Genomic DNA, 12845 nt, shown 5'->3' with positions numbered 1-12845 from the left:
GTAAATGCAATGAGTTACGAATGAAGAACTATGAGCCGAAGGATCCTCATCGTCACCGGAATTGACAGAGGACACCCAACGTTGGTGCACGAGATTGTGATCAGAAGGGGAAGAGTTTGAGAGAGAAATCGCTGCGAGTGAGATCCACGCGCGCGATTTCTCTCGATGCGTTTGATTTCTTTTTTGATATATAGATATATATATATATATATATATATATGTATGCATGTATATATATTCAAATATAAAGAAAAGAAAAAAGCAACCCATTCTTATTTATACTGTTTTTATTCATTACAACAAGAGAAGGCCTATCAAATGAAACTTGATATAGCCGTGGTTCACAAACATACAAAGTATTGACACATTTAAGCATATTAGAGGGAAACATGAGGAACTGGTATATAGCTGTTAGGCATTTTACCATTAGCGTGGTTTAACTTCTCGATAGAAATTTCGTCAGTAGCTGTTACTAATGCCTTTATATCAGCATCCGTGATTCTCTGAAAAAATTAACAAATTGAAACCAGTTTACGTGTAAGATTTCTCTTTCTAAAAAATTATATTAATTTGTCTTTTACATTCTTGTATCGTATATAATTAAGTTTGTAAGCTAAAACCGTAATGTATGTGCATAAAAACCTTTTTATGTTTGGTTAAATCCCTGAACCGTGAGAAGACGTCGTTCAATTTCTCGTCATCGAGTTCATATCCCAACTGCGAATAGAAAAACACATAAGTATGACTTATTCCACAAGTGTTCAATTTATCTCAAAATAGAGTCATCTGGTATGCACAGTTATTCCATATGTGTATATATATAGATGATCATTATATTACTCAAGATTAATGATATTACGATATCGCAAGGTATACCTCTTTCAGCCGATCCTTCACTGCATGACGTCCACTGCACATTTCCATAGTTGTTAATAAATAAGACAAAATCACAAAATGGTGCTAAAAATTTCTCTTTTTATAGGATAATTACCTAAGTTTTCCAAGAACAATGCCGGAATTTTGAGATTTAACAACCCCAACATCTTCTGGTGATAAGATCTCATACGTACTCCGATTTTTCAATATTCCATCCTGTGAAATATTCGAACAATCTTCATATTAATCAATTCGATCTGACATTTTTTACCATCATTTTGATATAAGAGTACATATATACTAAAATACGGAACCTGGTGAATGCCGCTCTCATGGACAAAACAGTTGGCTCCAACTATCGGTTTATGTGGTTGAACATACAAGCCCGTATATTCTTGAACCTGCTCAACAGTTTCACATATATTTTTTGTTAATACTTATCAAGACCATAATAACTAGCATCATTATCTTGATATATATGTATACTGTTTATATATATATATATATATATCCATAACATGTGTATAAAGAAAGATTTTGTTGAGTCTATATAGAAAGTTACCATCTTGCTTGTAGCCATAATTTCCCGGGTGTCTATTTTTGTGTAAACACCATCCAGTACATATGCTCCTCGACATTTCATAGCCATCACGACCTACATACCATATAAATAAATGCTCACGTTGATAATGATTATGATCATGATATATAATGGTGGTGATGTGATTAGGGTGATGAACTTGATGATGATACCTCTTCAAGAGACGCATTCCCACTTCTTTCACCAATTCCGTTTATCGTTACTTCGACTTGTCTTGCTCCCGCACGTATACCCTATACAGATAATGTAAACTCGTTATTTTTTATGTTTACATTTTTGTCACATTGACAATTGGTGAATGGAAATATATATCTAACGCAGATCCAAACACACAAAAGGAGAATTAGTTACGTACGGCAATTGAGTTGGCGGTAGCAAGACCAAGGTCGTTGTGACAATGAACACTAAAGACAATATCATTAATTCCAGGAGTGTTTGCTTTGAGATAGGTCACGAGTTCTCCGTATTCATGTGGCATGTTGATTCCAACTGTATCTGCGACGTTCACCACCGTAGCACCCGCTTTGATCGATTCTCCTAGAATCTTGCATAGAAAGTCCTTGTCCGACCTGAATTACACTAGTATTATAGAATCAATATATGACATGCATGATTAAATATGTTAATATCACAAGTCACACAAAATCCCTTGCTAATACGAATTCAATCATATCTCTAACAATATCTACAACGTTTCATATATTTGATCTACGCGTTTATTCCATGTGAAAACCGTTTTAAAGAAGTTACATTTTGAAAGAAAATACTTTTTTTTGTTATGAATTATTCTTATAAACCTAAACGTCAAAGCCAACATATATAGGACTACTAACATAAGTTTAATACAAACTAAACGTAAAACTAAACGAACGTACGCAAAACAATTGAGATATATTATAAAGTTTTAAGATTTTTGACCTGCCGCCATCTTCGCAACCAAGTTGAATGTCATTGAAGCCTAAGCTTTTGGCGAACCTAACACTACTCGCAGCCATTTCGATCACTTCTTCTTTAGTCTTTTTCAACTTATATTTCATGTGAATGTCACTAGTAGATGTAAATATGAGTATCCTCGGCCTCTTCGCGTACTTAACTGCCTCCCAAGCGGCCTCAATATCTCTAGGTTTGCTTCGTGCGATGGCGCATATCACGGGGACGTAGCCTGTTTCCTCATCCACCTAAGCGAAATAATAATATAATAGTTTATTTTCTTTGCGGTCAATTTTGAACTTTTACTTAATTTATGTTTGTAGTCCTTCTGTGAGCATACCTAAGTTTCCTACTCAGAGTCAGAACCAACTATAGATGGACATATATATATTACATATTAGTATTATAGTCACTTCTTATTTCTGATAAACGTGGGAATCTGAATTATAACACTAAATAAGGTCAACTACACGGCACGCTCAAATTAAATAATGCGCCATTGTGCTTTCTAAAAACTTGGTTAGCTAAAAAAAACTATAACAAGAAAAAAAATGGTAGAAAAAGGGTAAAATTAACAAAAAAGAATACAACTAATGCAGTGTATTCTTTCTTTTCCAACAACAACCTAGTGTCTCCCTCTTGTTCATTAGCCGTCTCTAAAAAGTTTCTAAAGACAGAATTTTGTTTAATCGAGGATCTTGTGCATTTTCGCACCTTGCACAAGATCCTGCCCTCATTAACCACAGAACATAAAATCCGTATTTTTAAGTAAAGGAAATAAAGAAAGAACCTCATTTCCCACGGTCTTGGCTATGGTTCTAACGGTTTCTAGCTCTTCTTCAGACGACCCCGGAAAACCGACTTCCATGATGTCTACTCGGAGTTTAGCGAGCTGCCTGGCAATCTCTAGCTTCTGAGGAGGAGTAAGGGATCCACCGGGAGCTTGTTCACCGTCACGTAGCGTTGTGTCAAATACACGCACACAGTTCTTGTCGGGGAGCTTGTTTGGTATGTACTCTGGCCACCGTTCCATAATGGTTTTGAGGTCAGTAGCATTAGTTGCAGTCTTTCTGGACTCAGAGGAGCAACATGAGATTAACAAGGCCGGCTTCTTGTATGGTCGGGCCAGGCGGAGTGAGTGCATAAAAGACCGAAGGGGTAACACGGACCCGACGACCACGGTGGAGCCGGTGGTAGGGATTATACCCGAAGATGTCAGAAGTGAGGAAGCCATAACTATGGCGTACGTAGGAGAGAAAGGCTGACAGACTTTGATTTTGATTTAGATAGTGAGTAAACTGTTTTGAATTGAGATGGAGTACAATATAAACTTATCTATATTTATAGGTAGAATTATTAATTATATCTATTAGAAACATTTTGATGTCAAAAAAAGAAATATCTGATTTAGCGGAATGTGACTTAATGAAGCTTTTCAGTAGTTTTGTTTCCTAAAGCTAAGTAAAAAACAAGAAAATGTTTCAAATTACATAACGCTTTTGGTAATCAAATAAAAAACGTTAAATTGTCAATCTTTTTTAAAACCGGATGGCAAAACCAACTCCGCATTATTAGTAGATGGCTCAATTTTTATATATTAAATTTCATATATTTAGAGGGGGTATTGAACTTGTATTTAGTAGGATTTGGTATGATTTTAATATTTTAGAGTTTTGAAAGATTTGATTGAGTGTTTAGGAGATTTGATTATTTTTTAAAGTTTTTATATTTAAAAAACAGAAAAATGAATGTGATTCTATGAGATTTTGTTATTAAACTTTGGGTGATTTTAGAATATTTCACAACATAAACAATTTTTTTTTTGTAAATTATTCACCTTCTTTCTCTTTTCTTTGTTCATTTGTATCTCTCTTACCTCCATTCTAGGGTTCTTGATCCGTTTCTCTTTAGGTTTTGTTATCTTCCCAGTAAAACTTTTTTAACTTCAATTCGTTTGTTTTCGTGTCTCCTCCGTCTCTTCTATTTCATCAATTTGATCCTTATAGGGTTTTAAGATTTTCTCTTTCTTCCTTGCCCCTTTTTGTTTCGTTGGGTTAAAGCTAACTTTACATTTACTTTTTATTACTGATTTTTTTTTTTTCGGTGTTTAAGGGTTGGTGAGTTTAGTCCGGAGTGTTGGGAGAAACTGGCAAACTTGTGGTGAGGTTCTGAAGCAAAAGCATGAGTATTGATTTCTCCGGGAAAGCAGAGAATTAGTGGAAAGTGTTTTTGGTGGGAAGTGTGAAGGAGAGAAGAAGAGGAAACCTATAGGCATTCCAATTGCCTTGTAATAACTAAACATCCTTTCAAAAACTATCCAAGAAGGTGTGATTTTATTAGACTTATTTTTCAACTAAAAACAGAAAAAGTCTCGTAGAATCATGTAAAGTATCAGTTTTTAAAAAAGTTGTGAAATTTTGAATAACAGTAGATTTTAAGTAAGTTTTATAAATCATTGATTGAATAACAAGAGATTCTAGAGTAGTTTAAATAAGTTTACATAAATTCAAGTTGAATAACATAGGATTTTAAAAGTTTTTTTAAAATCATCAATTGAATAACATAGTATTTTAAGAATACTCTAAAATCTTTTAAAATACCAAGTTCAATACTCCCTCTTAGAGAATGAACGATATGATAATAAAAGTATATATATATATCTATATATATATAAAAAGTATAATAACGGGATAGAGAAACACAGAAACCCAAAAAGTAGATCTTCTGGAAATTCTTTCATATGTATAAATTTATAGATAGAATATTTAGATGTATATATATATATATATACAAAAAAATCTTTATTTTTTTATGGTCAATATTGTAAAAAATTGGTAAAAAGGAGTCGTATCCTACCGTTTTCTTACAAAATATATTCCGAATAATTTTTTAAAAATAGTAAAAATTACATAGGAAATGGTAAGTTTAGTTATTTTTGAAAACTGAAATTTAAATATAATTTATTAAAAGATATTTGAAGCATAATAATTAATATTAGTATTCTTGATATATCAACATTCGCATATTAGATATGGTTGTGATAATTTTAATATATAAAATAACCAACTGATATGATCGAATATCTAGACATAAAATCACGTGGTACTACACCTCCAGTTAGGTGATATATCGCATATACTGATATTTGGACGTAGTTTACTATAGTTAAGTTCTCTAATCATTATCTTGAAATAAAGTTTACAATATATAATGAAGTTTCTCTGTCAATTAGAAAGAAAACAAAAATAAGTCCCACATAACATTTTCCACGTTTTCATTGTCTTTATTAGAACAAAAAGGATTCTTCCTATATTCTATATTCTCCACATGATGCTAGTCTTATCATAATATATTCATTAAACAATACATCAGTAGTCCAGCCCTCATATAGATCGAACGATAAATTTAATTCAATTTGCATGTCAGTTTTGGTTCATTTGATAAATTTTTATTTTGAACATAAGAGCCTTCAATTCTACGACATTTCTGCATCTCACTAATTTTATTTATAACCTACTATGTCTCACTGGTTATTTCTTTCACTGGTTTAAATTAGATATTAAAGAGAATTATAACAGTGTGACAGATATATATATATATATATAATGTTTTGTCTACTATTGAAACACAATTTTATTTTATATGAACTGGTTTAAAATTTGGATTCAGAGTGACAAGGTGCAGGTAACGAAGTTTTTTTTTTTTTTTTAATTCATATTAGGCTGTGAGAATTTGGTTCAAATGCAATCTATACAAATTGGAACAATCGATAAGGCTTCAAAATCCATTAGTGGATGTTAGTGGAAGTGGATCTAAAAAATAGTTTATTGGGAGTTAAACGAGAAAGAAGGAAAAAGAATGAATAAGACAAAAATTGAACAAAAATATAATTAGGGACAACATATAACTATTACTTTAGCAAAAAAAACATATACTATATTAATTACCATTTAACCTAACAAATTTATCTCATTTTTCATACAAGACTATTAATATTAAAAACTTACAAATTAGTGTTAAAAGTACAGAATCACGTTTCAAAACAGATATGGAATATAGTTTTGGTTTATATTTTTATTCTTTCGATCTGTAGCATTTTGAGGTGTTAGAGTTTTTTTTTTTTGGTCAAAATAGTATCAGAATTTCGTTAAATAAAAAAGAAAAATCGCAGAAGACGATCAAAGACATGTTCTTTTTCATGCTATAGACACTTTTCAACATACGGATTTAAAGTGCTTGTTGCGCTACGTTGCATTTTGTGGTCACTTAAGAAATTACATGTTCTACATGTTTATAGAGTGGACGTAGTTTTAGCGATTGAAGTCATAAATAATCATAATGAGTGGCCAAGATACTGCTTTGTCTTGGAAGATATTCGTATGATCTTGAATGGTTTTATTTTCTGGGATTGTCATCAGATGGCTGGTTCTTCTAATGCTATTGCGAAAATTAGTGTCACGAGGAATGATAGATTTCAGTCATATTTAGCATTTGGAAGGTCATCTTGGATTTATGATCAATTGCGAATCAAAAAAATTGTTGTTGTTCTTGTTTCTTTTTCTGATTCTTGTTTCAAACATTTCTGAATTCTATCAGATGACAATATATATATATATATATATATATATATAAAAAGATGGACTGCATAGACAAATATTATTTTAAAAAGTAAAAAATCAATACACAATAACATAACTAATGATAAAGTTACAAATACATAAGGAGTATTCGACATAGAAATGAAACGAAATCCTTGGTACAACAAAGACTAGTGATTTAATAATTTGGGAGACTGTTTCGGATCCACCAAAAATCATTAAATAGTATTGTATGTTATGACTTATTGCTAAAAATAAATACTTGGTTTGAATTGATAAATTTTATAAGTAAAAGGTTATAATAAATATTAATAATTGAATAGGAAGAGAAATATTTTTGAAGTAAAAAATATAGTAATGGATTTTTAAAAAATCAACTCTGTTTTTGAAGTAAGAAAATGTAGTAATGGATATAAGATGTTCTTTAGGAGCGGGCATCTTAATGAAATGCTTTTTAAAAATTACTCTAACTACTTTAAAAGAAACTCTAAAAACAACTTATCATTTTTTTGACAACTTAGTATTATTTATTATATATATGTGATATATATAATATATTAATTTCGTGTTTTTAAAACTAAAATCCTATAAATAACACAGATGGAATAGTATTTGACATCGCATGGGGTTGTTCAAAAAAAAGAAAAAAAAAAGACATCGCATGGAAGAGATTTGCATCAGTGCATCACGTGTTTGTTTGCATAAGTAGGTGAGTTATGGATAACTAAAATGTCCAATATGCTGTCGAGTGGGGTATCGCGTAATGTTTTGTTTAGCTTTCATGCATGGGTACTTATGACATTTACTATCCGATTAATCAAAACTAAATCATAAAATACACAATAATTTAGTCGAACATATTATACTGTACACGCGGTACAAGGCTGAAATTAGTAACACGACCGAAAATAGTATTATCTCAAAACCTAATCAAGTCTTAAATATTATACACTGATTTAGTTTACAGAACACTATATCATAAAATAGTTAAAATTGGAAAACGTCTTGTAGCTCTGCTGTTATATCCCATAAGACCAACTTAAAGCCTCCTGGTAATATATTCAGCAAAGAACACACAGAACACAATACTGTCACTTTCAAGCCTTACCGATAAAATTATGTCAGACACATTTCTATAAAATAATTTACGATCCAAAACCATAATTTCTTAAAGCCGCTATGACATCAATCGACAGATGACCATAAACCCCATATGATCTAAGTATCCAACTGGTGGCGAATGCTAAAATATACATTTCGGGAAATCATAACCATGTCATCTGACACAAAACAATTCTCTTTATGCCACAAACCATCACTACAAGAAAACAGCTTAGAACTGACAGACATATCTGTCAGATAGCCGTCGGAAACACTCATTACTGACCAAAAACTGATGGATTACGTCCGTCGGATCTAAATTGTCGGAAAAATTATTCTGTCGGAAATCCGTCAGAAATTACTGATGGAATTTCCGACAGAAGTTTTACCGACGAATTTATGACGGAAATTTTACCGATGAATTTCTGATAGTCGTTTTACTGACGGCTTCCTGACGGCTAACGGTTTAGAAATTTCTCGTTATACCGACGGAATAACCGACAGATTATATATATAATTTAAAAAAAAAAATTTAGAAAAATAAAATTAGCATAATTATACAATTTTAATTAAATACTAAAAATATTTATTATCTAAATGCTTAAATATTTAAATTCAGAAGTTTAAAAGTTTTAGAAAATATATTCTAAAAACCCAAAACAAGAAATTGTTAAAAAAAATAAAAATTGTTCCAAAAAATAACAATATATACTTAACAATATTAAAAATTCATAATATACATTATATACTTAATTGAAAATAAATAAAAGCAAAATTAATAAAATGTATAAAATCAATACTTAACAATATTAGAAACAAGAAATTGTTAAAAAAACTAAAAATTGTTCCAAAAAATAACAATATATACTTAACAATATTAAAAATTCATAATATACATTATATACTTAATTGAAAATAAATAAAAGCAAAATTAATAAAATGTATAAAATCAATACTTAACAATATTAGAAACAAGAAATTGTTAAAAAAACTAAAAATTGTTCCAAAAAATAACAATATATACTTAACAATATTAAAAATTCATAATATACATTATATACTTAATTGAAAATAAATAAAAGAAAAATTAATAAAATGTATAAAATCAATAATTAACAATATTAGAAACAAGACATTGTTAAAAAAAACTAAAAATTGTTCCAAAAAATAACAATATATACTTAACAATATTAAAAATTCATAATATACATTATATACTTAATTAAAAATAAATAAAAGCAAAATTAATAAAATGTATAAAATCAATACTAAACAATATTAGAAACCATTATAAAAAACAAACAAAATATATCAAAAAATTATAAAATGTATAAAAATCTTATACCCATCCCTATAAAAACTAAACAAATTCATCAAATCCAATTTATCAAAACCAAATCAGCAAATCCAATAAAACCCAAGTCTAACAAATCTAACACAAATCTCTTACAAACCAATTCATCAAATCAATAACACCCAAATAGAACAAACTATCAAACCTAACAAATCTATCTTATTCCTAAGAAATCTAAGAGAACTAAGCAAATCTATAGAAAAAGATAAAAAGAGAACTTATCTTATAAGAAGTTGGAAAGAGTGGTAGGAGAGACTAGCCAGATTTCAAGGAAGTAATCTCCGAAGGTTAGCCATAGCTGGAGAGAGGATTTGAGAAAGATTTTGGGAAAAATAAAAACAATATAGGGAGAAGAAGATGAAGTGCTTTGGTAATATCGACGGTACTGACGGAATAACTGACGGATAGCTCGTCAGTTATGTCTTAAAATTTTTCATTTCCCGCTTCTCAAAATTTCTCTATATCTGGCTTGCGGGCAAAAAGTTTGATATCTGTCGGTTTTCCGTCGGTTATTTCCGACAAATTACCGACAGATACCAAAATTTTGTCAATATTATATTCGTCGGTTTTCTGTCGGCTATTTCTGATGGATCACTGACAGATTACCGACGGATTTAAGATTAAATCTCTTAATTTCATAATTTTTATTGATAAATATGCATATAATATGTATTATATACTCACCATGATATTATTTGTGAAAATAAACATCTATATGATTAAATTAGAAAAAAAAAAATTCAAAGACAAATGGCAAATACTTACCCATAATATGTAATACCACACCATAAGTACTTTAAATAAACAACCTATTTTTCTATAAAAACACAAATTTTGAAGAATGTTGTTTTAAAAAAGAGTAGTTAGGCATTGAAAACTCATCTTTTTATACATTGCTTATAAAAAAAGGCATTAAGGAGCTAAGTTAGAAAGATTTTACACTATCCACATATAAACCGTCAGTTATCCGTCGGATATTTCTGACGGATTACCGACGGATCGAAAAAAACAGACCAAATTTTGACACACCCGACGAAAAGTTTATATCCGTCAGTTTCCGTCGGTTATTTCTGACAGATTACTGATAGAATAAAAATCACCGACAAAAATTATATATCCGTCGGTAATCCATCAGAAAAACTAACGGATTACCGACTTTTCTGACGGATTACCGACGGATTTTATCCGTCAGTAATTTTCTGACGAACAACCGACAAACTAATTTTCTATCAGACATTTGTCGGTAAACCGGTAATTGTACCGTCAGTAATTCCATCAATTATCGCCTTGTTTTCTTGTAGTGGATAGATGTTTGTTTCATTATCAGATGTGTTCTCTCACACTCTCAATCGACCTACTTAATCCAAAAAAAACAACACAGCAATGTTCGATGCAAAATCTGAGTTTGGGAGAGAAGAACGACCCATTTAGACCTTTTACGGCTGTAAAATATGAATTAATCTGATAATTGACGTTAACATGATATATATATACAAATAAAATTACAACAATACAAATTATGCTTTGAGATCTCGCAGAAGATCTAGAATGCAGGTTATTTATAAGCTTGGAACTATTTGGTGGAATTCCACAGTTGATAATTATCAGGTTCATATATATAGATATCATTGCTATAAAAAAAAAGAAGAAGATATCACTGCTATGATCTGCAGTTCTGCACACTTGTGTGCTCCATGATTTATTCAAGTTTCAAGTTTCTTTCTTTCATGTTATGTTTTTTTTACGTATCCTTTTACTTGTAGTTTACAGTGTATTTTATCAAAAATACATCCGTAATCAAATTTTTAAAGAAATGAAGTGAGGTGAACAAATTTTATACAACGGGCCTACGGGCTTATAAGTCCTAGTTCTTTCATAGGCCAAAGCTAATATCTCGGCCCGTGGAAAAGTGATCTCACCTCAGATCTTGAGTTTGGTGTTTGTCATCAACTCATCATCCAAAGTCTCCCGATCACTCAAGTTTAATTAGATTAAAAGTTGTTCTACATTTTCACTTTGTTTTATTTTTTACAAATAATAATATAATTCGACTGCTAACGAAAAACACATTTATTACTCTCTCTCTTCTATTATACAAGATTTTTTACTTAAAGGCACAAAGTTTAAGAATTATATTAATTTTCGAAATAAATAAATAGAAAATTAAAAACCTTAAAAATTCTATATTTTGGGAGAGAGAGTAGTATAATACTGTTCGACTTTTTACACCTGTTTTCTTATAACCCCGTGTGACATTATTCTCCCTAACGTATTTAATTATTAATTGTTCATACTTCGTAGTTTCCTATTTATATCTTTAATGGAGAATAAACAGGAAAAAAACAGTAATCGAAGGATATGGCGCAGAAAGGAAAAAAAAGAAGGATGAAGCCATCTGGGAAGGGTATATATGTCATTTAGAACAGATGAATAGTGTATGTATTTCCATCAATCAATTTGCTTCTCCTGGCCGCTCTCGAGTCACTGACCAAAAGTGATGACTTTTATACACAATCCTTTGTTCACTCTCTCTCTCTCTTTCTAACAGTAAAATTGTTTTAAGTTTATACACTAAATTTGTAAGAGTTGTTAATATAACCAAACACTAAAATTTGTAAGAATGAAAAATCTATATCAGTATGTAACAAAAATATATATATATATTTTTTTTTCGCCAACAAAGTATGTAACAAAAATATTGTAAGTAAAGATGAATATTATATTGCAATTGTAGCTAAAGATTAGTTATATTTTTATTCACATATAAGATATTTATCTGTCAGATTGATATTTTGACCATTTTACATATATTAAAAAAAATTAAAGTTTTATCTATAAATTAATTTATAATTATTTTTTGGTAAAAAAGAATATATAAACTTTAGATAACGTAAAGTAAAAAATCAATTTAGTTTTTTAATATACAACATCACTTTTTTAGATACAAGAAAAAATTCTAAAACATCAATATATGAGAGATAGAGGGAATATTTTTTTTGTTGTTCTCTTTTTATTTTATCATGAATATTTTTCATAGATTAAAATTTTGAATATGTTCGTAATAGTGTAACGATATACGATGCTTTAAATGTGTTTGTTTTTTAGGAATTTTAAATTTATGATAGAAAATGTAGATGAGTGAGTGTATTACTATCAGAATTTTCTTTACTATTTATAGCCTATATATGCATAAAATGGTAATAGTCTCATCTAATTTTAGAAACAATAACATGCTATATGTGTGGCCTGTGGGCGTGTGTATGATCACTTACTTTGTTCCAAGTTTTAACTAAAAGCTGATATGATCTACTCTTTTCGACAAAAAAGAAGATTTATCTTCAACCATAAATACATCTATCCTTTTGCGTTTCATCAAATCAAATCT

General features: G+C 30.0%; 1 protein-coding gene across 1 annotated transcript; it reads right to left on the bottom strand.

The window, feature by feature from the left end:
* LOC104706601 (methylthioalkylmalate synthase 2, chloroplastic) lies at nt 250–3723 on the bottom strand. Its single transcript, XM_010422796.1, has 10 exons — nt 3198–3723; nt 2396–2655; nt 1833–2046; nt 1630–1710; nt 1439–1531; nt 1191–1277; nt 992–1092; nt 877–910; nt 643–717; nt 250–503 (listed from the first exon to the last, which is right to left on the bottom strand). The coding sequence occupies exons 1-10, from the start codon at nt 3639–3641 to the stop codon at nt 378–380; spliced, it is 1515 nt and encodes a 504-aa protein (XP_010421098.1). The 5' UTR covers nt 3642–3723; the 3' UTR covers nt 250–377.

Source organism: Camelina sativa, chromosome 8 (genome assembly GCF_000633955.1).
Source record: "Camelina sativa cultivar DH55 chromosome 8, Cs, whole genome shotgun sequence".
NCBI classification, from domain to species: domain Eukaryota; kingdom Viridiplantae; phylum Streptophyta; class Magnoliopsida; order Brassicales; family Brassicaceae; genus Camelina; species Camelina sativa.
The sequence above is the reverse complement of the archived record's forward strand: the minus strand, read 5'-3'. Positions and strand labels throughout refer to the sequence as shown.